Raw genomic sequence first — 24,998 nt, 5'->3', positions numbered from 1 at the left:
TTTATATGTTTTTCTGTTGGGTTGTTTCTCTTTCTTCTTACTATTTTGTGAATGCTTCTCTGTTTCTGGAGATCTATTTTTTGCCAGATCCATGGGTTGAAATAGTTGCTCCTACTCTGTGAACTCTTTCACTTCTATTCTGGTGTCATGATGGGTGTGAATTTTTGAGTTTTAATGAGGCTTTTCGATCTTTATATATTGTACTTTTTGTGTTTAAATTAAGAATGCCTCCTTATCTTGGGGTCATAAGATACCCTCTGAAATGGCTGCTAAAAATCTGTGAGATTTGTTTTACATATTTGGGTCTTTAATCAGTCTGGAGTTGAATGCATACACAGGGACACATTCCCATAGATGGCATAAGCTAGAGATGCTCCGGCGTCCTTTAACGACGTGTAACCTTCGCCCGCCTGGAATGCCACGCCAGCAGGTTTCTGTAAGGCGGGTTCACGCCTGGCGGGTCCACGCCTGGCGGCTCTGGTGCACTCAGCTAGACGTTGGTCCCTGCACAAACACGCCGCCTATTTATGGGGTGAGTCACTCTACTTTGCTCTTTTCCTGCAAAATTGTTTGGGCTATTTCGGGCTCTTTATTTTTCCATGTACATTTTCTCAGCCACTTTGTCAAGTTATACACCCTAGAAGATGTCAGAATTTTGCTTGGAGTTGCACTGCACGTACAGGTTAATTAGGGGGAAATTTACGACTTTGAACATGAAATCTGACTATCCATGAACATGATGTAATTCACCATTTATTAGATTTCATCTGCCTCCGAAAAAGACCCAGAATCCAGTAATTCTTGCCACCTCCCATTACCGACCCGGTCCAAGCCACCATGGTCTCTCCCCTGGTCACCACGGTCCCTCCCTCCGGCCTCTGTCTGCCTCCACGTCACCTCCCCGGCCGCCGGTTCCACACAGCAACTAGAGGGAGTCTTTCTAGGACAGAAAGCAGGTCATGGCACGTGTACCACCTAAAACCGCCTTGGAGCACAGTGATGCCAACTCCACGTCTGGGGAAACGCTGGTTTAAATGAAGAAATGCGTGGGAGGTGGGGGGACAACATGGATGCTGACCCTACGCAAGACCCTGGGAATAAAGACATTTAAGTAGTAGTAGAGGGGTCCTCCCTTGGAAAGCCAAAATGAAAAACGTGGCATTAGCCTGAGCGGAGCCGCACCCCGCCGTGAGGATGAACTTGGGGGGTCGCGAGGGAGACAGGGCGCCCCGCAGGAGCCAGAAGCCAGAAGCTAAAACGCGGGCGCGGTGTGGCGCAGACCGAGGGGTGGGCGGGGCGACACCGCGACTCAGGGGGCGGGGCGGGGAGGGGCGGGGCTCCCGGCGCAGGCGCACGCGCCCAGCCTGGACTGGGGTCCTTGCGCGCGGGAGCCGTGGCGCACTCGGCAGTGGTGGCGGGAGAAGCGCTTCCGGTGGTGACGGAGGCACCACCTACCTGGTCCCGCAAGGAGCGCTGGCGGCGGCCCGCGGGGAGCGGTGAGTCTCGGGGTGCGGTGCGGCGCGGCCGCGATGGGTGGGAAAAGCTCAGGGAACCGGCGGGGAGGCGCGGGCTCGGGCGGGGATACAGCGGTGCAGCCCGCGCGCCGACCTCAGGGCCACCCCGGCGCAGGGATAGGAGACCCCTAACCATGCCGGGACTGGCGGGGCCAGGGGTCCTTGCACCGGGGACTCCTGCCATCGGCTGCGGACAGCTCCCCACTCCGGCAGCCTAGTTCCCTGGGCTCCCCAGATGGGAGGGGGTCCTCGAGCGCGCGCACGCCCCCTGCCACGCTGTCCTGCGGCAGCGACAACTCGCGGTGGGGAGGCCATCCAAGATGGCTGCTGTGGGACCGGCCACGCGCACGGTCGCTAGGTAACCAGGTGGCAGCGACCCCGCGCCCCTCATGCTCCTCTTGCTCCTCGTTCTTGGCTTCTGCTGGGGCAGAACGGGGCTCGGGGGTCAGAGGTGACCCTGGCCCCTGCCCTGGAACTCACAGTCCAGCTGGGAAGAGATGGGCAATAGGCTGGGTCCAGCCTTGCATTTCTGCGCTCTTCTGATCTGTCCCATCTGTCACAGGCCTCTGACCCCTCAGGGCGGCAATAACCCCATTATCTGCCACGTGTGCAGGGAATTAGGTCCCTTCCCTTCCCATCCTTCCAGCGCTGTGAAGTACCCGGCCTGCCTTCCTAATCAGATGGGAAAGCTGGGGTCCAGAGAGGGTGAGCAATCTGCCCAAGGTCACGCCGCTGGCCATCATTAGAGCAAGCCCCCCGAGTGGCAGTGACGTGTTGCTTCCTCAAAGAGGCTTCCCGCCGAGTTGTCTGAAATCTCCGCCCTCCGCACACAGCCTTTGTTAGCTGCACCCGCGCGTTTCCTTGAATAGCATTTGTCAGCAGTTGCAATGAACTGCTCACCTACTTTACTTGCTTTATTCTCTCCTTGTGGTCGGGCCGGGGTCTGCCTTGCTCACCTCGCCATCCTCTGGCCCAGCAGAGCCCTGCACCACAGGCACCTCCATGAGGATCTGTGGGGCACCGAGTGAGATACCCATAGAGTGACTTCCCTCCACGGGCCGCTGCCTGGAAGCCAGGGCATCTTGTGGGTCATTTTCCCAGAAGTCCCGCCTTCTCTCTGCGGCCTCACCTACAGACTCGGACTTGGGTGCCCCTAGATTTCCTCTTCCTGTGTCCATCCCGCTCACGGGGTTTCCTCGTGTCCCGGGCACCGGAATGGGCGAAAGGAGGCGTGCAGGCAAATGAGGGGCTCTGCAGCCGTTACGGTGCTGGACTCAGACGTGGGGTATAAGGTTGATAAGGTGAGAGGGGACCCCGGGAGGGTGGGTGGAGGTCCACCAAGAAGTGCGGGGACCTCAAGCAGGCCCTCTCTCCGCTCAGGCCTGCAGGCGTCTGGCTTGCAAAAATGATGGTGTTTGAAGAGAAGGACCCGGCAGCTCCCACCCAGCCCCATGATGCAATCGCTCTAAGGATGTGCTCAAGGGCTTGGGGGGCGGGGGGGGGGGGGCACGGCGCAGACTTTGAGGCCCATGGACTTCAGGAAAGGGACGGTGCCTGTGGTTCCAGGGGTCGGAGAGGAACCGGCAGAGCAGGGGGGCTGCAATCCAGCAGCGGGAGAATATTTAGGATGCTCTTCACGTTCCGGGCAAGTTTCCTGGTCCCAGGTGGATGGGAATAGGAAGGGTCAACAGGGAGGGAGCACCCTTCCGCATCCTCACTTCCTGCGGAGGAGGACAACCAGGGCAGAGAGACTCCGAGGGGGTGCAGCCGCTCTGCTCTCTGGCGCCACAGAGTGCATGTGGCCCCCACATCCTCCCACTCGGGCAGCTACCCTCTCTGGCAGCGGTTAGATGTACTTAGTTGGAGTATAATCATGGGTAGAACCTTTCACTTGAGGTTAAAGGTGAAAAAAATCAGTCGAGGTAAGTCATTAAAGAAAAATACTGCCTGGCTGGCGTGGGTCAGTGGTTGAACCAGGAGGTCACGGTTCAGTTCCTGGTCAGGGCACATGACCGGGTTGCGGTCTCAGTCCCCAGTGGGGGGCGTGCAGGAGGCAACCAATCAGTGATTCTCTGTCATCCTTGATGTTTCTATCTCTCTCTTCTCCTTCCTCTCTGAAATCAAGAAAAAAATATATTTTTTAAAAACTGACTGTGTAAGTTAGCCTAGAAAGTGAAAAATTAAATTAGAATACGTAACAAATCGACATCCAGCCATAAGAAGTTCAGAGTTATTCAGTTTCTGGTTAACTACTGTTAATTTGTGAAACCTTTTCATAGACAGATTATATAACCTGTGAGTTGATTCTTTAAAATGGGTAAAATAGTCAATGGAACATGTCCAAAATGTTACAGATTGGTGGTATTTTATCGTTTTTACAGGCTAATGCCACCATCTCGGTAGAAACCAATAGAGTTGGTTGTTTTTTTTTAATGAGTAAGAACATCACCCAGCCTAAGATATTGATGAAGAAACCCAAACCCCACATTGATCTTGAGGACTGGAATGTGGACAAGGACGTGTTGTTACCTGGGTGTTTTAACATTCACAGAAGAGTGGGGTCCACATGGTGGGTGGGAGTGGGGGTGGGGGGAAGGGAGACAGGCAGAAGGCGGTACCCCCCATGCCCTCCTGATTCGAGACAGGACCCACCTCCCACACAGCCTCTCCCTGGACGGGAGGAGAGGGTGCAGCAGACGGCCCTGCAAGAGCAATGCCCTTCGCGGGAATGTGATTGCTCGCCCAGGTTCAGCCTTGGGGTCCATCACCTGGCCTCCTGCGTGGCCACGGCCATAGGGAAGGAATGTGTGGGTGACCAGCTCAAAGCCAAACAGCCAGGTCTGCTGTTCATCTCCTGAGTGCGCGGCTGCTTGGCGGACACATCACCTTGGGCCCCGAGCATCAGGAGTGTGAGCACAGTCAGACCCAACAGCCAGGCTGGCCATCGGGGCTGAGGACTCGGCTTCTCTGAGGAACTACAGTTCCTTAAAGGGCTGGAGCAGGACTTAGCACTCTGATAACGCATGGCCAGCCCAGTGCCGGGCACCTGAGGGCACGCATCGTGGCCCCGCAGTGACCTGGACGTGTCCCTCCCCTGGCTGGCCCTATCAGGAAACCAGACTAATGACATGGCAGTCAGCAGGCTCTTTCTGAGCCCTTTCAAACCACAGCTGTTTTACCCCTTTTCCAGGTAAATGCCTACGTTGTCGTCGTTAATCTTTAGCCAGGGTTAAAGGTCCTTGTTACTAAGCCCGGTAAAGCACATTCCCTGCCACCTTATTTCCTGTGGAATCACGGGAGATTATTCTTCCGACAGGGAAACCGCTGAAGAAGTTTCTCTTGGGGAAAAGCTCTTTTCCGTGGACATTTCTGGTCATCGTTTCGGCTCACCCAGGCAGCAAAGCTCCATTCCACTCCTCCCCACCGACCCCCACCCCAGCCACGGCCTTTATGGGCTGGACTTCAGCCCCTGGGACAGCAGCCTCCTGGCCTGGACCTGGCTCGTTAGGGACGACCCCCCCCCCTTGTCCGCAGTTCGCAGTGGATCCAGGGCCATAAAGCCTCTGTACACGTCAGCTTGCCACTCCTCTACCCACTGTGTGAGCAATTTGATCCCCATCCTACAGATGGGAAAACTGAGACTCAGCGGTGTGAAGCGTCTCTCCGGTGACAGGGCTAGACAGAGAGGGGCAGAACCAGGGCAACATCCAGACTGCCGTGGTCGGAGTCCAGTTCTGGTCCCACGGGTGGTCAGGGAAGGCACCCAGGGCTGCGGGCCACAGGGCGGGGGGCCCTCCACAGGACCCAGCCAGAAAGAGCGGGCCCAGCAGCCAGCGTGGCCGTGGAGTCCCCTGAATACGTTTATCGCCCCCCAGAGGGGAAGACTCTCTCCGTACCGGGTGGGGCACGCGGTCATTACTTATTTATCATTTTTATATTCTTTCAAACATAGCGTCTCCCAGGCGTAACTGGTCATTGGGTACCGCTGGTATACTTCTTCAAAGCCAGGTTCCCGGGCCCACCCAGCTCTGTTGGGATTTCCGGGGAGATCTCTTTTGGTCACAGCCACCTCTCCAGGGATACTGGGGCCGACAGCTGAGGGTCACACCTGGGCACCGACGCGTACTCGAGCAAGTCAGCGAACCGCCCTGGTAGCCGAACGTTATGAGGGTTAGATGAGATGATAGGAGGCAAGCTCTTAGAATACGTGGTTAGGGGGTTAGTGGATATTCCGAGGCAACGTCCTGACCCTGCTGATAAAGGCTCAGAAACCTGGAGTGTGGGATAACGCCTGCCAGGTCGCAGGGGCAAGCTCGCAGAGTGGGCGGGGCCGGAATCTGAACTCAGGCCTGCTGCCCCCAGGGCACACCCTTCCCCTCATCACCCGCCCTCGGGTTCCAAGTTACAGGACAGACGGGGAGGTGCCGCTTGGAGCCAGGAACTCAGGTTCAGCCAACCGGCTGGTTCAGGACGCTTAGGAACTAAACAGGTCACGATGACTCACGGGAGCTGCCCGAGGGCTCATGTGTCCCGGCAGGCGGTCCCTGCCCTTGCACGGCTGTGATGACTGTCACATCTAACCTGTAAGGAAGGTGCCATGCCTCCCAGGATGGTCCGTGCAGACTGGGCTGTACCTTTAAAAGTCCCAGCTCCATCCACAACTCAACTGAGGGACTGAAAGCGGGAGGGTTGGCTCTCCCTTTCACGTGAACACGTAGGGCAAGCGTGTCAGACTCAAAGGCGAACATGGGCCAAATAACCAAGGTTGAAGTGTGTGTGGGCCACAAAAACACAAAAGCTTCCATTTTCATAGAAACGTAGGTTTATTTCGATAGAGACATGCCGAATATAAAGGGCTCAAATAAATGAGTAATTGTTAACATAAAATAATAGAACATTTAATAAAAATTAATATTTTTCTTGAATTTTAACTTACCAGACACTAAATAACTGCACAAATTAATAAGCATAACACAAATAAACCTATTTTTCTTGTTCTCCGAAAGCGAAATATTCCCTGTACTCACACCAAACAAGTTAGTACAGGACTAATGATGTGGCCATCAGCTGCTAAAATATTCGCTGCTGGTATTAGTGGAGAGAAATGGTGCGCCTGCGTGTAAGGCGTGAAGGGAAATGAATGCAACACGATTATAGTCATCAGCCATTAGCAAACGCTGTAGTTCGTTATTATTAATTATATATAACAGGATATTGTAAAAGTTAAGTTATGAAATTTTCATTAAAACGTTGCTTACATACCGTATTATTGGCTGGACCGCAAAAATATTGGCTGTGGGCTGCATGCGGCGTGGGCCGCGAGTTTGACGTGCTTGACTTAGAGGCCCTTGTAGGTTAACGGCCCCAATTACACTTTGGTTGTGTCTCAGGGGACGGGAGGCCCCAGGAGAGCGAGAGGCGGACTGACGGATGGCCAGTGGTTGGGCAGTCAGAGCAACACTGATCCATGAAGGCCCCATCCTTTATGGGCGCTGTCCCCGGTGCCCAGAACAGTTACAGCACTGACATCAGAGACCCGGGTCCCAGGTCCCATCACAGATAGAATGAGGACGAGGAAGTCTGCAGATGGCAACAGTTACCACACTGGCAGGGAGACTGGAGGAGCAAATGCTCCTGGGAGAGTGGGCCCTCAACCTGCCCCCCGAGGGCGGCCGCTAACCGTCAATTTGTAAAAAAAAACGGTCAATTTGTAAAAAACACGCCGAGGCACCGTGAAAGGAGGGACGCCTGTACTTCCGCATCAAGGAGCCCTCCACTCCACCAGCCACTGCTCTCCAGGTCTCTGTTCTGGAGCCTCACAGCCTCCTCCGCTCCTCCGCACCCCATTCCATCACTTCTCCAGATGGCGAACTCTGACCCTGCTGCAGATCAGAAAGCTGCCACGTGGTGTGCAAAGCTACCCTGCAGGTCCTCGCCCGCTGGTGACTGGCCAGTGGGCTCCTCTCGTGGGGGGAGGGCCCTTCGCTTAGCCCTCCTGTGCTGTGGGGGGGGGGGGGGGGGGCGCCATCCTGCCTCTTTCACGGCTGCTCTGCATTTCCTCCCCCTGCAGAGCCTCAGGTAGATGTGGCAGAGAGACTGCACCCCCCCCCCGCCGACTGATGTCCCCCGATTCTCCCTCTGGTGTCTCTGACCTGTGCCGGGTGTTGTCATAAAGTGAGCGAACTCATCCTGGAACACGTCCTTCGGTGCCCTGTGCAGCCCATCCCGTGAGGTGTGGCTCGGTCCCTCACCCTTGCCACGCCTGCTTTCCGCAGCGTCGTCACGAATGCGTAACAGAATGACTCCCCACCGGACCCCGGGAAGTTCCTCGCTGAAAAGCACCTGTTGCAAGGGTGTGGGGAGGAAGCCACAGGCCCCAAAATGGAGTCCCTTGGGCTAAGCCCACGACACCAAACCAGAACTTAATACCTGACCTAGTTGCCGTCTGGACCCTCCCCAGGGATGGAATCCTAACTGGTCCGTCTGGAATTTTCTGGTCAGCGCCTGTGAGGTCACGAGGTCATCGGCCCCATCGCTCCCTTTCCGGCCCCCTGAGAAGATGAGTTCACCCTTCCTTTCCTATCCCCTCCCCCTGCTGCCCATAAGGCCTCCCACTTGGCACAGCTCCCCGGGGCTCCTCTCTGCTTGCCAGAGGGTGCCCTGCTCCCGAGCCGTTCAACACGCCACCTGGGTCCTCATCTACCCAGGTCAGCTGTCATTTAACAACCGTCTCCGTTCGCTGTCATGAACTACCGTCAGGACCGCGAGGTGCTTCAGGACACTCTCTCATTTTAACCTTGTGCGGGGCGGGGGGGGGGGGGGGGGGGGGCGGGGGTGCGGGGGCCGCAGGTCGCCCGCAAGGCCTGGGATGCTGGGCTCCTTCCCAGTAAACAGCCTGCAGGGAAACTGCATCCACCCCCTCCCACCGCCCGGAGACCTCCGTCCTTCCCCCCAGGAGACTCGGTCCCTCCGACTGGTAGAAACAACAAAGGCAGCTCCGACGCAGCAGTGTTGATGCTGATTGCTTCTCCCAGAAGAAGGGTTTCCCACATGAGGCCGTGCTACTATTGGCTTTCTGTTCAACTTTTTCTATTTCCGGTTTCTCTAGACTATTTCTAGGTTCCCCAAAAGAAGGCATGGTGAAACGCCACGGACTTACAAAAAGGCACATGTGGAAGTTATGGAATTGGGTTGGGATTCGTGGACAGAGTTAGCTTTGGGGTTAGGTTTCCCCGCCGTTAGCAGCAGGGTATTGGGGAGGTAGCATCTTCGCCTGAGCCGTGAGACGGCCAGTTTCTGAGGTGCCTGGGCCAGGTCAGGCTTCACGGGACTCGTCTTTTTGACCCTCCCAGTCGGCGACCATGTCCGGAGAACTCCCCCCAGACATCAACATCAGAGAGCCTCGATGGGACCAAAGCACGTTTGTGGGACGAGCCAATCATTTCTTCACGGTGACGGATCCCAGGAACCTCCTGCTCACCAACGAGCAGCTGGAGAACGCCAGGAAAACAGTGCACGATTACAGGTAACATCCGCGATGACGCTTCGGGCTGAATATGCTAATAGTTCGTCATGTTAGCCTATTGGCTTGTTAGCCTAGTGCCGTTAAACCTTCACTTGGCAACTTGACGTGTGTGTGTGTGTGTGTGTGTGTGTGTGTGTGTGTGTGTGTTGGGTTTTTTGCAATGGAATCCTTTTTATTAAAAATAAGATAGAACTAGGAAGATGTGTTTTGTTCCCCATTGCTGATCCTTAACACACATGTCCAGGAGTCACAGTACCCAAAGTAAGACAGCCCTCCCTCCGACGCCTGGGTACCAGTCTGTGAAGTCCCCTTTTCACGGTGCCCCGCCCTTCTCTCCAACACACCCAGTGCCTGCATCTGCAGCCACCCAGGCATCCTGTCTCCAGCGGATGACAACAGGCAGATTGCCAAGAATTGGGGGAGGCTGTTTGCTTCTGAGATAAAGTGCAGTGAACATCTGTATAACCTCCGAGTGGGCCAGGCCTTCTAGGCAGGAAGTCCCTTTGTTCCCACAGACTACAGGAAAATGAAAGCCCTCAGGTCAGCAGGTGCACTGGGGATGGGATTAGCCACGGTCCATAAAGCAGGGGCGGGAATGTCTGGCCCGGGGGCCGGATAAGGCTCAGGCCCGCAAAATCATTTGGTCCTGCCCTGCCAAGGCATGCGGGGCGAGGTAATTAAATGTTTGACCAAATACAGCCGGCTGTTTTTTAAGTTGATAATTATGTATGGCCCGCGGATGATGTCATAAATATCCAAATGGCCCTTGGCAGAGAAAAGGCTCCCCGCCCCTAGATAAGGTAAACATACAAGCTACCAAGCAATGGGGTCGCTGGTGCTGATGACAAAGGAGAGGGAAAGAAGACATTGCACGTTCTACCAGGGGTCCTCAAGCTTTTTAAACAGGGGGCCAGTTCACTGTCCCTCAGACCGTTGGAGGGCCGGACTATAGTTTAAAAAAAAACTATGAACAAATTCCTACGCGCACTGCGGGCCCGGGACGAGTCGGCTGCTAAGCAGGACAGGCAGCGGCACCCGGCGGGCCGGATCCATGTCCTCGGCGGGCCGCATGTGGCCTGCGGGCCGTAGTTTGAGGACGCCTTGCGTTTATCTCAGCAAATGCACTCATTTCTTTCACAATCGTTCTTATACAATCTTGGAAGCCGGGATAGATTTATTTATGAGGATATTTACTTCCTGGTCCTTTTGAGAAGCAATGACATTGTCAGCATAGGCGGCTGGTATAATACACCGTTTCACAGTCCCATTTAAAAGGATGATGGACTAGTTCCTGAGGCTGACGTAACAGAGGACCACAAATGGAGTGGCTTGACACCACAGGAACACGTCCTCTCCCTGCTCCAGAGACGAGGCATCTGAAACCAAGGGGAGGGCAGGCCTGTGCCCCCGGGGGCTCCAGGGAGAGTCCTTCCTTCTCCCTCGAGCTCTCGGTGGCTCTGGGTGCTCCCTGGCAGGTGGCCACGTCGCGAGACCTCCGCCTCTGTCAGCCGCGGCCTTGTCTGCGCCACTGCACTGGCCGTCCTGTATGGGCCCCTCATCTCAACGAGTGACGCCTGCAAGCACCCTGTTTGCAAATGAATTCACATCCTGGGGTTCCGGGTGGACATGCTTTGTGGGGCGGGGGGAGGAGTTAACCCAGGATGGATGGTCTAGAACAGTGGTTCTCAACCTTCCTAATGCCGCGGCCCTTTAATACAGCTCCTCATGCTGTGGTGACCCCCAGCCATAAAATTATTTTCGTTGCTACTTCATAACCGTAATTTTGCAACTGTTATGAATCGTAATGTAAATATCTGTGTTTTCCGATGGTCTTAGGCGACCCTGCTAGCGGTTCTCAACCTGTGGGTCGCCTAAGACCATCGGAAAACACAGATATTTACATTACGATTCATTAACAGTAGCAAAATGACAGTTATGAAGTAGCAACGAAAATAATTTTATGGCTGGGGGTCACCACAACATGAGGAACTGTATTAAAGGGTCGCGGCATTAGGAAGGTTGAGAACCACTGGGCTAGAAGAATATTTAAAGACACAGAGAAACGCTCACTAACATTACTGATAAAAAAGGCGGTTATAGGGCAGCAGGTCTAGTGTGACGCCTTTAAAAACACGCACGTGCACAGGGATCGTAGGGAGGGTGACAGTGTGCTCACTAACTCCTCACCAGGGGTGCTGGGCAGGTGAAGGCTTCCACGATGTAATTGCTGGAATGAATTCCTGGATTTCCTAAATTTCTAGCAATGCCTCTGTGTTTCTTTGATAAGGAGAAAAAAAATAACGAGCCCGTCTAATCTAGGTTTTCAAACTCTAGTATAAAGATGAACTAATGTGCTTGATTGCCACAGCTTTTGTCCAGTCGCCTAAAAAATATTGTAGAGTTTGCAAAGTTCAAAATATGTTTTTAAATAGGTCATTTAACACAAAGAATATTTCAAAGTTGACTATTTCCCTATGATATTAGGCATGTTTTGGTTTTTCCAAATAGTAGGTAATTCGAGATGTGCGGGTGTGAGGTGTTCCTTTGAAGTGGTGCTGTCCTTGGTGCTGGTGAAGTTTCTCTGAGTCTGGGAGGGACTTGGCGCTCGGTCCAGGAGGCAGGTGTAACCCTGAGAGCCCCCTCGCTGCCTGTCCCGAGACGCGGGTGAGGCGTTCGAAACGAGCAGTTTTGTGTCGTTTGTTGTTGTTTCCTAGACAAGGAGTCATCCCTGCAGGTCTCACCGAAAATGAACTGTGGAGAGCAAAGTACATCTACGACTCGGCTTTTCACCCCGACACTGGAGAAAAGATGGTTCTGATCGGACGGATGTCAGCGCAGGTTCCCATGAACATGACCATCACGGGCTGTATGATGACATTTTACCGGTCAGTTCTGGCACGGTGACAGCAGTTCCCTTCCTAGCACAGCAGCTTCAAGTGGGCTGTGTGTGTGAACGATGGGATTAAAGTGAACCATTTCCTGTCGAGTCCCATTCTGCACAGACGCAGCCCCAGGCCTCTGGTGCCTTTCTCTCTGCTCAGTATATTCCCTCTGCTGCTCACAGGAGGCTGAGCTCGTCCCCTAAAGCTCAGACCCACAGGCAAGGAGGTGGAGGAAGGAGGTAAAAGAGTGTCTGTGCAGATTCTCTTTCCTCCATTCCTACATCGGTGCAGGGGTGGAGGTGGAGGTGGAGGTGCAGGCAGACGGTGAGGGCGCACGTGCAGGTGGGAGGGGTCAGGACCACGTAGCCTACAAATGGCTTCTTTTTCTCCCGAGAGAAAGGCCTGACAGTGTGCCAGGCTCTCCCCACATGTAAGAGGAAGTGTGGGTGAGCGCGGTCTTTGCCACGACCCCCTGACCTCAGTGTCACCGTCTCTGACTACTGAGGAAACTGAGGGGAGGGTCGGCAAAGTCTGCCCCGCCACCAGGTCCTGCGCCCAGCGTCCTCCCGTCCCTGGGGTTCGAATTTTCTGTCCCACAAACGGCTAGGCCGCGGCGACGGTGGTGGTGTGGTGTGACGCTCGCTCTGTTTCAGGACCACGCCGGCGGTGGTGTTCTGGCAGTGGGTCAACCAGTCCTTCAATGCCGTGGTCAACTACACCAACAGGAGCGGAGACGCCCCCCTCACCGTCAAGTAAGGCCCCGTGCACCCCGCTGCCCTCCCCATGTCCTCTGACGGGGCGGTGACACTCTCCTGATTCAGAAGTCCATTGTGGAATATGTTCTCATCAGTGGCCGTTCCCCTCCCGTTCCATCAAGATATTTGTTCATCTGGCCTGATTCTCAGACATGACTCCTGCCATTGGCGGCGCCGTAGGAAGATAGGTCTCCCCCTGCCCCCAGGCTCTCCTCCCCCAGAACACACGGCCGCTCAGGCTGGCCTGGCGTGAACCACATGTCGGCCCTGTGCGTGTGGACAGACGCCGGCGCCAAAAGCAGCGGCGCCCGCTGTGTGACTGATCCCTGCAGAGGTCAAGGGGGCTTTCACACCTGGTGGGCCTCACACAGCGGTCATCCATGGAGCCAGAGAGAACGTGGAGGGGGTTTAAGTTGTGCCTCCCTGAGGAAAGTTCTAGACAGGCCGGCTTGCCCACACGCCAGTGTGTGGTTTTATCGCCCTACATTGCTTCGACAGTCTGTGTTCTTCTACTGCCGTCATGGGTAACCAGCAGTGATGTCACAGCGCCGCGCATCCAATCCGTGAGCTAAAATTAAAATGTATTTCTTTCTTTTTTTTTTTTTAACAAGGAGATACTCATTTTATTTTTTTATATATATATATATTTTATTGATTTTTTACAGAGAGGAAGGGAGAGGGATAGAGAGTTAGAAACATCGATGAGAGAGAAACATTTATCAGCTGCCTCCTGCACACCTCCCACTGGGGATGTGCCCGCAACCAAGGTACATGCTCTTGACTGGAATCGAACCCGGGACCCTTCAGTCCACAGGCCGACGCTCCATCCACTGAGCCAAACCTGTTAGGGCTAAAATGCATTCCTAAACAGGACAGAATGGCTTGGGCTTAATTGTATTTCAGAGATGAGACGTTTTGGACTTTTATACACTCAGATACCATTCTAGGAAGAACAGCATTGCACGTTTCCTTTCTGTGCGTATATTAATATTTGGGAAAGTTAGTTTAGTTTAGTTTAGTGGATGTGCCACAGACATGTAGGCCACTGCGTATTCCCACACTCGCCGTGTCCTGCGCACTCACGGGCCCCTTCCTTCCCGCCCCTTCTCCATCCATGCCCATGTTCGGGGTGGTGTCAGGTCACACGTGGGAACCCCCCTGCTTATGGGTCTGCTGGCCCTTTCTCTGGGTCACTCCCCCTGCAGGTTGGTACTGACGTTGTTTTATGGACTCTCCACTCTTATCACGCCCGTTCACAGTTCCCCGCCATTTCCTTGAACGAAGGACCGGTTTCCTGACAGTCACCGTTACGTGTGCGCTGTTCTTTCTCTCCTCAGTGAGCTGGGAACGGCCTACGTGTCTGCGACAACTGGGGCTGTGGCGACCGCTCTAGGGCTCAACGCGTTGGCCAAGGTGCGCGGACCTTGACTCCACGGGAAAGCTTCGGAATGGCTTCTCTCCGGCCTGGCTCCCGGCACTCCGTTGTTTCTCAGAATAGTTCAAGTCCTTTCACTTTCCTATGATGGTCATTCTCTTCGAATGCATGTTTTGTGTGGGTGTGTTTGTTAAAGATATTTTTATTGATTTCAGAGAGGAAGGGAGAGGGAGAGAGAGAGAGAAACATCAGTGATGGGAGAGAATCATTGACCGGCTGTCTCCCGCACACTCCCTACAGGGGATCAAGCCCGCAACCCGGGCATGTGTCCTTGACCAGAATCGAACCCGGGACCCTTCGGGACCCTTCAGGCCGCAGGCCGATGCTCTATCCACTGAGCCAAACCAGCTTGGGTGCGACTGCATGTTTTAGTTACAGCTTCCTTGGGAAGGGCTGTCACCCACAGCCAAAACCCTGGTCTGTGCCTGGCACGGTGCTAAGTTAACGTGCTCACCCACCAGCGGCTGTGCGGGCCGCGGGCCTCGGGCCACGCCTTTGAAGAGGGGGCGAGCCAACACCTGACCCCAAGAGTTTGGGACTCAACGCCCCTCCACACTCAGCTGCCAGAATGTCTCAGAAGTCTCATACGCCCAGCCAGAAATACCAAAATGCCGCTGGGAAACGGGTGGGGAACGTGCTCCCGGCCTGAGTTTCTATGCACGGGACTCTGCATTTCCAGTAGTTTTCAGGGAGCATAAGCATTGCCACCCAGGGATCCAGGGAAAGTGAGGTCACGCTTTCGATTTCTCCTCTGCAGCACGTGTCACCACTCATAGGACGCTTCGTGCCCTTTGCCGCCGTAGCTGCTGCAAATTGCATCAACATCCCACTGATGCGGCAAAGGTCAGTCCTGGGCATTTCTAGAAATGGATTGTGCTTGCAGTAGTAATAAGATTCTCATAAGAAGGCACTTCGTTGAAACTTTTGAAAACTGTTTTAACATCTCCATGTAAAAAAGCCTAAGCGACCGAATGACTGAATGACCAGCCAACCAGTCTTTATGACGTGCACTAACCACCAGGGGACAGATGCTCAACGCACAGGATCGGGCTCCCTCCTGTCTGGATCGGGCCTGCAGGGATCGGGCTGAAACCTGCTCTCCAACATCCCCCAAGGGGTCCCAGATTGTGAGATGGCGCAGGCCAGGCCGAGGGACCGCACCAGTGCACGAATCCATGCACTGGGCCTCTAGTTTACAGATAAAATCCTATGAGATTGGGGATTTGCGTCAGAATAATCTGGAGTTGGAAGTGAGGATGGGTCCACTAATAAACAGGCTTAGCCACTGAGCTGCTAATTACTGGGACAGGCTCAGTGCAGGAAGTTAGAATACCCTTTCTACTTCTGTATCACAAAGAGTCGAACAGCATATCTCAGGGCAAAGAAGGTCTACGCACAGAAAGTTTGTTCTCAAACAGGTCCTTCTTTTCCCCCAGAATTTTCTTTTGGAGTTTAAAATAATTTAATCTTTATCTTTGGAAGGTTTTTTTTACAATTTAGAGAAGAAAAAAGAAGAAAAAACACTTTGGAATGGAGGAACAGAGTAACAGCAGGAGCTGTAAGGGTAGAGTTTGGAACTCTCACCTGGTTACTGACCAGTTACAAATACCCCTTAGCGCCCTCTGCTGGTGACTCCTTGGTCCTCCTCGGTCCCTCGGCGCGGCCCCGTGTCAGGTCTACTTCTCATTTGGAAAGTCGCTCAAATGTGCACATCAGCATAAGAATCACCCTTACTCTTAAGGAGCACAGTCACCCTGGGAGGCGTATTTTCATTAGAACTGCTATCCTTTGTTTGTTACAAAGTGACTGTCATTTTACTTTTGTGCCTGTTGCACGAGGGTTAAACTTGTTCATAGGACGTAAAAAGAGACTTGGTTGTGCCCAGATGACTCCTGGGTGGGTGAAGGGGTTCAGTGGGGCCTGACCTTTCAGCAGTGTCGTGAAGGCTCCTGTGAACACCCTGGCATGCGTTTTACTCTGCAGGGAACTCAAAGTCGGCATCCCCGTCACAGACGAGAACGGGACCCGCTTGGGTGAGTCGGCACAGGCCGCGCAGCAAGCCATCACACAAGTGGTCGTCTCCAGGATTCTCATGGCCGCGCCCGGCATGGGTCAGTATGACTGTCATCCACCATCCATCCACCCCACCCATCCACCCCACCCATCCACCCATCCATCCACCCATCCACCCACCCATCCATTCACTCATCCACCCATCCATCCATCCACCCATCCACCCATCCATCCATCCACCCATCCATCCATTCACCCCATCCATCCACCCATCCATCCACCCCACCCATCCATCCACCCATCCACCCCACCCATCCATCCACCCATCCACCCATCCACCCACCCATCCACCCCACCCATCCACCCATCCATCCACCCACCCATCCACCCTACCCATCCACCCACCCATCCATTCACCCCATCCATCCACCCATCCATCCACCCACCCATCCATCCACCCCACCCATCCACCCACCCATCCACCCATCCACCCACCCATCCATTCACCCCATCCATTCACCCCATCCATCCACCCATCCATCCACCCCACCCATCCATCCACCCATCCACCCCACCCATCCATCCACCCATCCATTCACCCATCCACCCATCCACCCACCCATCCACCCCACCCATCCACCCATCCATTCACCCATCCATCCACCCACCCATCCACCCACCCATCCACCCCACCCATCCATTCACCCATCCACCCATCCATCCATCCACCCATCCATCCATCCACCCATCCATCCACCCATCCATTCACCCCATCCACCCCACCCATCCACCCACCCATCCATTCACCCCATCCACCCACCTATCCACCCCACCCATCCATCCACCCCACCCATCCACCCATCCATTCACCCCATCCACCCACCTATCCACCCCACCCATCCATCCACCCCATCCACTCACCCATCCACCCCACCCATCCACCCATCCATCCACCCAACCCATCCACCCATCCATCCACCCACCCATCCATTCACCCATCCACCCATCCATCCATCCACCCATCCATCCATCCATCCACCCATCCATCCACCCATCCATCCACCCACCCATCCATTCACCCATCCACCCATCCATCCATCCACCTATCCATCCACCCATCCATCCATCCATCCATCCACCCACCCATCCATCCATCCATCCATCCATCCACCCATCCATCCATCCACCCATCCATCCATCCACCTATCCATCCACCCATCCACCCATCCACCCACCCATCCACCCATCCATCCACCCATCCATTCACCCATCCATTCACCCATCCATTCACCCATCCACCCATCCACCCATCCATCCACTCCATCCATCCATTCCACACACACAGATTGAACTAGTGTCTGTGCATCAGTGAACCAAACACATCACTCCCTGGGTCGGCTCCTCCACAGGTGAGAACACCAGAAGCTGGGGCTCAGAGGTGGGGTAACTCCCAGGGCCACCCACAGGGCGTGTGCCTGGCTCAAGGCGGAGTCTTTATTCTCTGCTCCATACAGCTGCCCCGCCCCCACCACGGTGCCTTTGTTTTATTGGTACAGGAGGCAGACATTCCTCATGTTGGCGCTGTTCGTATTTAAAGTTAAATGTCAAGTTCTCCTCAAGATTATAGAGCTTTCTGGCTGGAAAAGAGCATTACGTTACTTTTCAAAATTCTACAAGATGGGAACAGGGGATTTCCCCCCCAATCCTAAAGTATTTTAGAGAATTACTGCAGATAGCTTCACCCTGCCGTGTGAAAAAGGCTTAAAGGCGACATACGCCTTTTGTCAAATTGTTGGGGGGAGTGAGAGCTGAAAACAGACATGAGCTAAAGCGTTCAGCGGGTCTCCCTTTCCTTCCAGCCATCCCCCCATTCATCATGAACACCCTGGAGAAGAAGGCCTTTCTGAAGGTGAGCCCGGCTCTGCTTGCTGTTGTCCCCGTCCTCCCATTTCCGATCCAGCCCTCACCGCACAGACTATTCCTGCCTAAACCCCGAGCCAAGAATCGGAAGGCCAGCGGCACTCGGGCACTTACGTAAATGAAAAGGTGGTTCCAGAACATTTCATGTCTAGTCTCAGATATTGGAAAAAGCTCCCACGAATGAAAGCTGCTGCCCGCGTCCCTCACTATCAGAAATGGGAGGGGATTTGGAGGCAGCTTCACGGAACAGGGACTTGCCCCTGGTTTACTTCTCTTGGGAGAGAACAATTCGTTCATCCGTCAACTGCCCTCCTTTGACCGACACACCCAGGTTGTCACCTTGACGCCCCCACCCCGTGTGAGGAAAGGGTCCCCAGGTCAGCACCCACTCCTACTCTTTCTTGGAGCCTCGGGATGTGGACCAGTGATACTCCTCTCACAGCCTCACACGGTGACACGGAACGTGGGATGGAGTGTCAGGGTGGCTCTAGTTCCCTTCGTTCCTTGGAGCGTCCCCAGGAGAAGCCCACAGACCCTGATCCCCACCCGGACGTCTCTGGAGGCCCCCTGAGAAGCAGGGATGACTGCAGGGTGGGGCTGGAGCAGTCAGGAGGGGGAGGCATCAGGATGGGTGTCGCAGGCTACGTCGGCGACCTCCGGGATCCGTCTTTACCGAGAGCCCTCCCCCTGGACCGCCCGCCTGTGCTGTGCACGTCCTGGGAGGACAGGTCAGCCGGGGCTGAGGCAGGAGCCACCCGGAAGGAGCGGGCTGCTGCCCCAGGCCCACGGGCCCAAGTCCCTCCTTCACAACATCTCACTGGGCACTTAGCTTGCCCTCCATCACCAAGCCTGTGACCAGCGCGGACGTCGCAACGCTGGGAAGGGCGAGGACAGGGTTTCGATCTCCTTATGAAAACCTCCGTCGGACGGGGGCCGGTGGCCCACCCTGCTCAGTCATCCCTGCTTCTCAGGGGGCCTCCGGAGACTTCCGGGGTGGGTCCAGGGTCTGTGGGCTTCTCCTGGGGACGTTCCGTGTCACCGTGTGAGATGGCGAGATCCAGCGCTTCCTTCCCTGCTGTCCTTGCGGGTGGGGCTCTGGGACCTGTCTCCTCTTGACCCCCTCTCTCCCTTCCTCTCCAGCCCACTCCTCCCTCCCTCACGTTAACCTGTGTGATGTCCTCTCACCGGAGGAGTCCTCGGGGACCAGGGTACGCCTCGCACGCGAGCTCTGGGGTCACGACCTCTAACCACTCGTGCTGCCTCTTAATTCCGTTGGCTGATGTCATGACAACCAGTTCCCGACTTGGTTGCAGCTCTTCCTGTGGCCTCGGTCACGGGCATCCACTCATCACCCCATAGAGTGCGTTTTGATGCCACTTTTGAAAACTAAAAATCTAACAGCACTTACTCTCCACAAGGCTGACCAACTCCTTCGTTCCCGTTTAAAAAGATGGGCCAGGCAAAATGTTTGCTGCCAGCCATAGCTTTAACCATACTGACAGCAGCGAAGGCCATTGCTTTAACCGTACTGACCGCAGCAGAGGAGAGACGCGGGGATGAGGGGGTGCTTGTGGGGCTGCGGCTCCGTCCCAGGCCCTGGCCTGGGTGGTTTATACGTTACCACGTGCCTTAGGAAGGGACAAGGACCCCGGAGCTTGGAGGGTTGGGCCCTGCCTGCTCGCCTGCAGATGCAGCCAGCTGTGAGTGCAAGGGGGAGAACGGGAAGCCATGGTCTCCGCACGTGCGTTTACTGTCGGTGGGAGGCACAGGAAGTCAGGACTAGCACGCGTGTTGCAGTGTTCCCCCGGTTACCCCAATCACAGTCCTCCTGGACCTTGTAACAGCGGGGTTCCTCCCACTCCGTCGGCAGAAGAATGGCCTCTAAGAGCCTGTGTGAAAAGTCTCCAAAATTGTTTATTTCCCGTCACAGAGGTTCCCGTGGATGAGTGCGCCCATTCAGGTCGGACTGGTTGGCTTCTGGTGAGTAGAATTCCTTCAAGATCATTCATTTCTCTTTAAAGATCCGCGTGCAGCATATGAAAGGGAGGAGAGGGAGGTAACGTGGGACCCAGTTTAGAAAAGGAGGACGTCCCGGAACCCCGGGACTTACGTCCCGATAATGAGCTGGAAGTAAACTGTCTTCAGGGAAACTTACAACATTTGGGACTATTTGCATGATTCTTTTTAAACTCCTGTTATCTCTTTGAGTTTTTAAAAATTACTTTGGCAGTCATTGGTGTAATAAAATGATACGAACAGAACATGGTTTTTGAGGCTCAAAAGAGAGAAGGGGGGTTGTTGGAAAAGTAAACTAGGAATAACCTGAGAAGTCGACTATCTCCAAGTGCTCTGATTTGCCTTTTTCTTTCTTTTTTTTTTTTCAGTTTGGTGTTTGCTACGCCTCTGTGCTGTGCCCTCTTTCCTCAGAAAAGGTATGTGTTTGTTCTTCGTTGGGACGATCATGAGTCTTCACCCGACAAACCAGACCCCCCCTGAGTTACAAGTGTGTACCCCACGTCGCAGGGGCTGTTGTTCCATTTCACTGGTAGGGAAGTAGAGGCTCACGCAGACGAAGGAAGCCACGGTCTCTAAAAGGAACAGCTGGAGGCAGAAAGCAAACGCACATCTGCTTAATTTCAAAACTCGCTCTGCCTGCACCCGCTCCGCCGGAAAATGCTCCTCCTCTTGTGAGAGGTTAACTCTGGTGCAGATTTGCCTTGATGAAAATGTAAATGTGGCTCGTGCCATCCCGTCCGTGGGCACGTGCATCTGTAATGCAGACACCCGGGCGTTGCAGGTGCACCCCCGGGAACAGCAACGACACGCACTTAGCTCCGGGGGCGGCGTGTTTGCTTCCCTTCTTCCTGCTTGTTTTCTGCCTTAAAAGCCTTCCCGTGCGCTTCTGTCCCAGGCTGCTGTGCGTGTGAGCACTGGATTGACGGGCAGTTCAGCTGCATCAGATCTAGGTCTCCCGCAGCCTCCTGACCTCGTGCCAGGGCCGGAGCCGCGGGTTCTGCCGTGTGGATGGGGTGTGAGGGCTGCGCCTGCAGGGCCAGGTCCTGGCTCGAGGTCTGCACCCTCTAGTCCAGCCGTGGGCAAACTATGGCCCCCGGGCCGGATCCGGCTGTTCTCTCCGGTTCTCTTGCTCTCCCCTCCGCTCCTTTACTTTGAATTTATATTAGTTCCCACAAACACTCCATCCATGCTTTTGTTCCGGCCCTCCGGTCCAGTTTAAGAACCCATTGTGGCCCTCGAGTCAGAAAGTTTGCCCACCCCTGCTAGGCTCGCGGAGGAGGCTCTGGATGGGGCGCTGGGTTCCAGACGACCTTTCTCAGGTGCCTCCCCGGACCGAGAACGCCACCATTACCCGCCCATCCTCTCTGTCCGTGACCCCGCCATTCTTCAGCAGGGAAGCCACCCTGTTCACCCCTCGGTGTGGAAGCCCAGGCCCCGCCTCGGCCCCTGTAACCACTCTCCTTCCTCTCCCCCCCCCCCCCCCCCCAGTTCCATGTCCGTGACAAGCCTGGAGGCCGAGCTGCAAGCCACGCTGCGGGAGAGCCACCCTGCGCTGCCCCGCGTGTACTTCAACAAGGGCCTGTGAGGGGGAGGGCGCCCGCACAGCCCGCTGCCCGGCCAGGGAGCCCGCCCGCCTGGCTCCTCCCGGCACAGCGCCTCCCGGAGACCCGTTAGCCTGTCGCGTCGGCTGCTCCGTCAGCACAGCGCCGGGCGGGCCAGGCACCCCCGTCACGCCTCACATCTGAGTCACGGGATAATTAACGGAAAAGGCCTCCCTGTCGCTTTTATGGTAATTGTTTCCGCAAAGACAGCAGTCCAGCCCGCACCTCGAGTTTTCAAAAGCGCTGCTCGGCACGGAGTAGATGCTCAGGAAACTGGTTATCCGTCATGCAGAGGGGATCGGGTAAAAAGCTGCATTTTCATCCCTCTGTCTCCGAGCTCGGCAGGGATCTGGAAAACACACAAGCCCCGATGCTAAGCTGCGAACATGGGCCGTAGGGTAAACCCTGAGCCACGGAACGGACACGCGTGGCGCGGCGTCCTGCTCTCCGGCTGCGCGCTCCCTGCTGCTGGACGTCTCTGGTCGACTCTTAAACGGCTTCTGTTTCACGTTCTTTCGGAAACGTTATACCCGTTGGCTTGATACTCAGTTATTTACATCAAACACTCAGATCACTGACATGTGCGAACGTCAGTGCAGGAAGCGTGTTCGGTCCTGGTGCTGCGTGACGGGACATTCGGGTCCGTGCGGCGGAGTTTAGGAGCGAGAGCGCAGGTCCAGCCCCTGCGGGTCTTGTCCTGTCCTTGTTGATCTCGTTGGCTCCCGGGAGGATTCGGACATGATGTGTGTGTGAATCGGCGGCTAAATGATTTTACTTGAAGGTTGTGTACTGCATCCGCCCTGTTTGAAAATGAGGCTCCGTGGACTACGGTTTACATCCCTGTAGCGGTTTCACATTTCACATAGTTCATGCAGCAGAGACTGTGTTTGCAGTCCGCCCGTGTTCACAAGGCGGTGTGCCCTTCGTGGATTGGTTCCACTGTAACTCAGAGACGGGTCGGTGGAAAACACGTGGAACCAGTGCTGGCAGATCTCCGGGCCACGTGCCGGGCCACGTGCCGGCTGAATTCCCATAAGAAACAAACAGGGTGTGCCTCGTGTGTGTTCTCTCTTCTCCGAGGGTGGGTGGGTGGGTGGGCCCCTCAGCCTTCCTTTACGCCTCCAGAATGTTCTCCGTTTTCCCGTCTTAAACCCTTTGAAGCAAAAGAGGTTCCCACCGCACGTCCGGCCTTGCGTGTGTGTGTTACCGCAGACGCCGCTCTGGAAAACGTGGTAAAAGCCTGAAACTCAAGGCAGTCTCCACGAGGTGCTTCCCGGGTGCACTCACCGAGAGCCCCAGCCCGGAGGCCCCTCCCACGCCCGGAGGCCGCGGAATGCTCACCCGCTCACGGGAACCCCCGCCCCCCAGCACCCTCACCTTTGCTGGAAGGTTGATGAATTGCCACTTTGGGGCACCGTCACGAAAGGGACAGCAAACGTGGCAGCAAACGTGGCGCTGTGTCTGTTTAGCATTATTACGGGCCCCGGCTCCGCTTTTACTTCCCGTCAGTGTAACCATGGTTTATCAAGAGGAACAAAGGACCAGGAGGCCCTTCGCCGCCTCCCGGAGGACCTCCCGGAGGGCCGTCCCCACGAGGTGCAGTAGCTGGGGAAGGTGCCGGACCCGCAGGCGGGAGTGGCCGTGCGGTGGCGGCGGCCGTTCAGTGTTAGCGCAGTGTCTTGCCAGTGTCAGGGTCAATGTACTGTTTCCGTTCAGCTGGATGAAATGTTAAATAAACTCAGAACGAAAGCAAATCCTCTCGTATTTGTACGTCAAGGATAATGCGGTTTTATGTTACTGTCGATGGCACCTTCCGTTCAGACTCACTGCCTGGGGTGCCATCCGTATCCCCCGATGGAGAGAGGTCTTTGTCTTATGCCTTTAGCAGGAAGTCTATTTCTAGTTGTGGTCCCCAGCCTTCCACCTTGCTGCCCCCCACACACAGAGGCCCCCACCCGCCCCACACCACATGATTCCAGGCGTGTGAACGACGAGCCGGGGGCGGGCGGTTCTGCTTACACACGACGAGCACCAGGGCACCCGGCCAGGAAGACCTGCTTCTGGGCCGGTTGTCCGGTTCTGATGGGGAGCTAGCATGTGCCATGGTTCACAGAGAAAATGCAGGGAACCCAAGGCCGGGGGCCTTGGTCACAGACTAAGGAGCGATGGGAACGCGTTTCCACCTCCTCGCGTCTCTGAATGTCTTGCCACCATAACTGTTCACACGCCAGTTATTTAAAATACTCAAGAGCTCGGGTCTCGGGTCAGAGCCAGGACGGTCGGGGTTACTCACTCATATGCCCTTGGGCTGCTGACCTTCTCTGAGCCTTTGGTTCTGTTTGGAGAGAATCGGGCCTCTGCCTCGTAGGGTCGTAAAGGTGAAGAGTCCCTGGGCAGCGTGTGCGTATTGCCCAGCGTACAGCCAACGTCCAACACCTGGTGCCCATCAGACGTTCACTTGCTCCAGAGACACTGGACAGGGTTCCAGGTGCTGGCGTGTCGGCGTCAGGGTAAGATGCCAGCACCCTGGCAACCTCCCAGCGCCAACCCACAACCTCCTGAACATCAGGTTGAAACGGATCGAAGGAGATGCTTGACTCCATCCTTCTAAATGGCCTGACAATTCAGGTTTTGCCTACGTGAGACGGAGGCCAGGAACGCGCTCAGGACGCAAGGCTGGGCTGCGGGGGCTGCTCCAGGCCGCCCCGGTCCCCGGGGGACCAGCGCAGAGCCGAGACCTCGCTCCTGAGAACCTGAGACCTCACTCCCAACCCGAGACCTCACTCCCAACCCGAGATATTGACAGCCCTGTCCCAAAAATATCAGCACCCGGAATCTGCTAATGAAAGGAGTTTTTGCCCTAGCCGGCTTGGCTCAGTGAATAGAGCGTCAGCCCCCAGACTGAAGGGTCCCAGGTTCGATTCCGGCCAAGGGCACATGCCTGGGTTGCAGGCTTGATCCCCAGTAGGGGGCGTGCAGGAGGCAGCCAATTAATGATTCTCTCTCATCATTGATGTTTCTATCTCTCCTTCTCCCTTTCTCTCTGAAATCAATAAAGAAATATATATATAAATATAAATAAAAAGAAAGGAGTTTTCCTTTGTGTTTTCAGGATCTCACTGAGGGCTGAAGAAAAGTAAGCTTGCGTTTGGCGGTGCGGACTGACACAGGCAGCCATTTCCAACCGTTTTCAGCTCTTGGCGCACATACACTAATTACTAAAACTCTGTGGCATGCCAACAAGGTTATACATTCTTGCCAATCTGAGAAAAAAATAGGTATAATTGATTCATTCACACTGGACGGCTATTGTGTTGGCTGTTGTCGTTTTTTTAGA

At 55.1% G+C, this 24,998-nt stretch overlaps 1 protein-coding gene across 2 annotated transcripts; it reads left to right on the top strand.

The window, feature by feature from the left end:
- Positions 1-1,363: 1,363 nt before the first annotated feature.
- On the top strand, positions 1,364-23,413 carry SFXN1 (sideroflexin 1). Of its 2 annotated transcripts, none has more exons than XM_080676384.1 (11): positions 1,364-1,496; positions 8,867-9,039; positions 11,754-11,924; positions 12,575-12,673; positions 14,014-14,089; positions 14,869-14,954; positions 16,095-16,222; positions 17,984-18,033; positions 19,975-20,024; positions 20,429-20,476; positions 21,549-23,413. In XM_080676384.1, exons 2-11 carry the CDS (start codon positions 8,876-8,878, stop codon positions 21,643-21,645), a joined length of 969 nt encoding a protein of 322 aa, XP_080532510.1. In that variant the 5' UTR covers positions 1,364-1,496; positions 8,867-8,875; the 3' UTR covers positions 21,646-23,413. The 2 variants fall into 2 exon arrangements, with proteins under 2 accessions (XP_080532510.1, XP_080532511.1); XM_080676385.1 differs by lacking the exon at positions 1,364-1,496 and adding an exon at positions 7,790-8,010.
- The last annotated feature ends 1,585 nt before the right edge of the window (positions 23,414-24,998 follow it).

The sequence above is a fragment of the Plecotus auritus genome, assembly GCF_963455305.1.
Source record: "Plecotus auritus genome assembly, chromosome: 6".
Classification (NCBI taxonomy): domain Eukaryota; kingdom Metazoa; phylum Chordata; class Mammalia; order Chiroptera; family Vespertilionidae; genus Plecotus; species Plecotus auritus.
This window is presented reverse-complemented; position numbering and strand designations above follow the sequence as displayed.

Bases quoted from the DNA above. Each gene is read 5' to 3' on its own strand.
- SFXN1 (XM_080676384.1), top strand. From the start codon at position 8,876: ATGTCCGGAGAACTCCCCCCAGACATCAACATCAGAGAGCCTCGATGG. The intron at 18,034-19,974 runs GTGAGCCCGGCT...TTCCCGTCACAG, and splicing joins AGAAGAAGGCCTTTCTGAAG to AGGTTCCCGTGGATGAGTGC. The intron at 20,477-21,548 runs GTATGTGTTTGT...CCCCCCCCCCAG, and splicing joins GCCCTCTTTCCTCAGAAAAG to TTCCATGTCCGTGACAAGCC.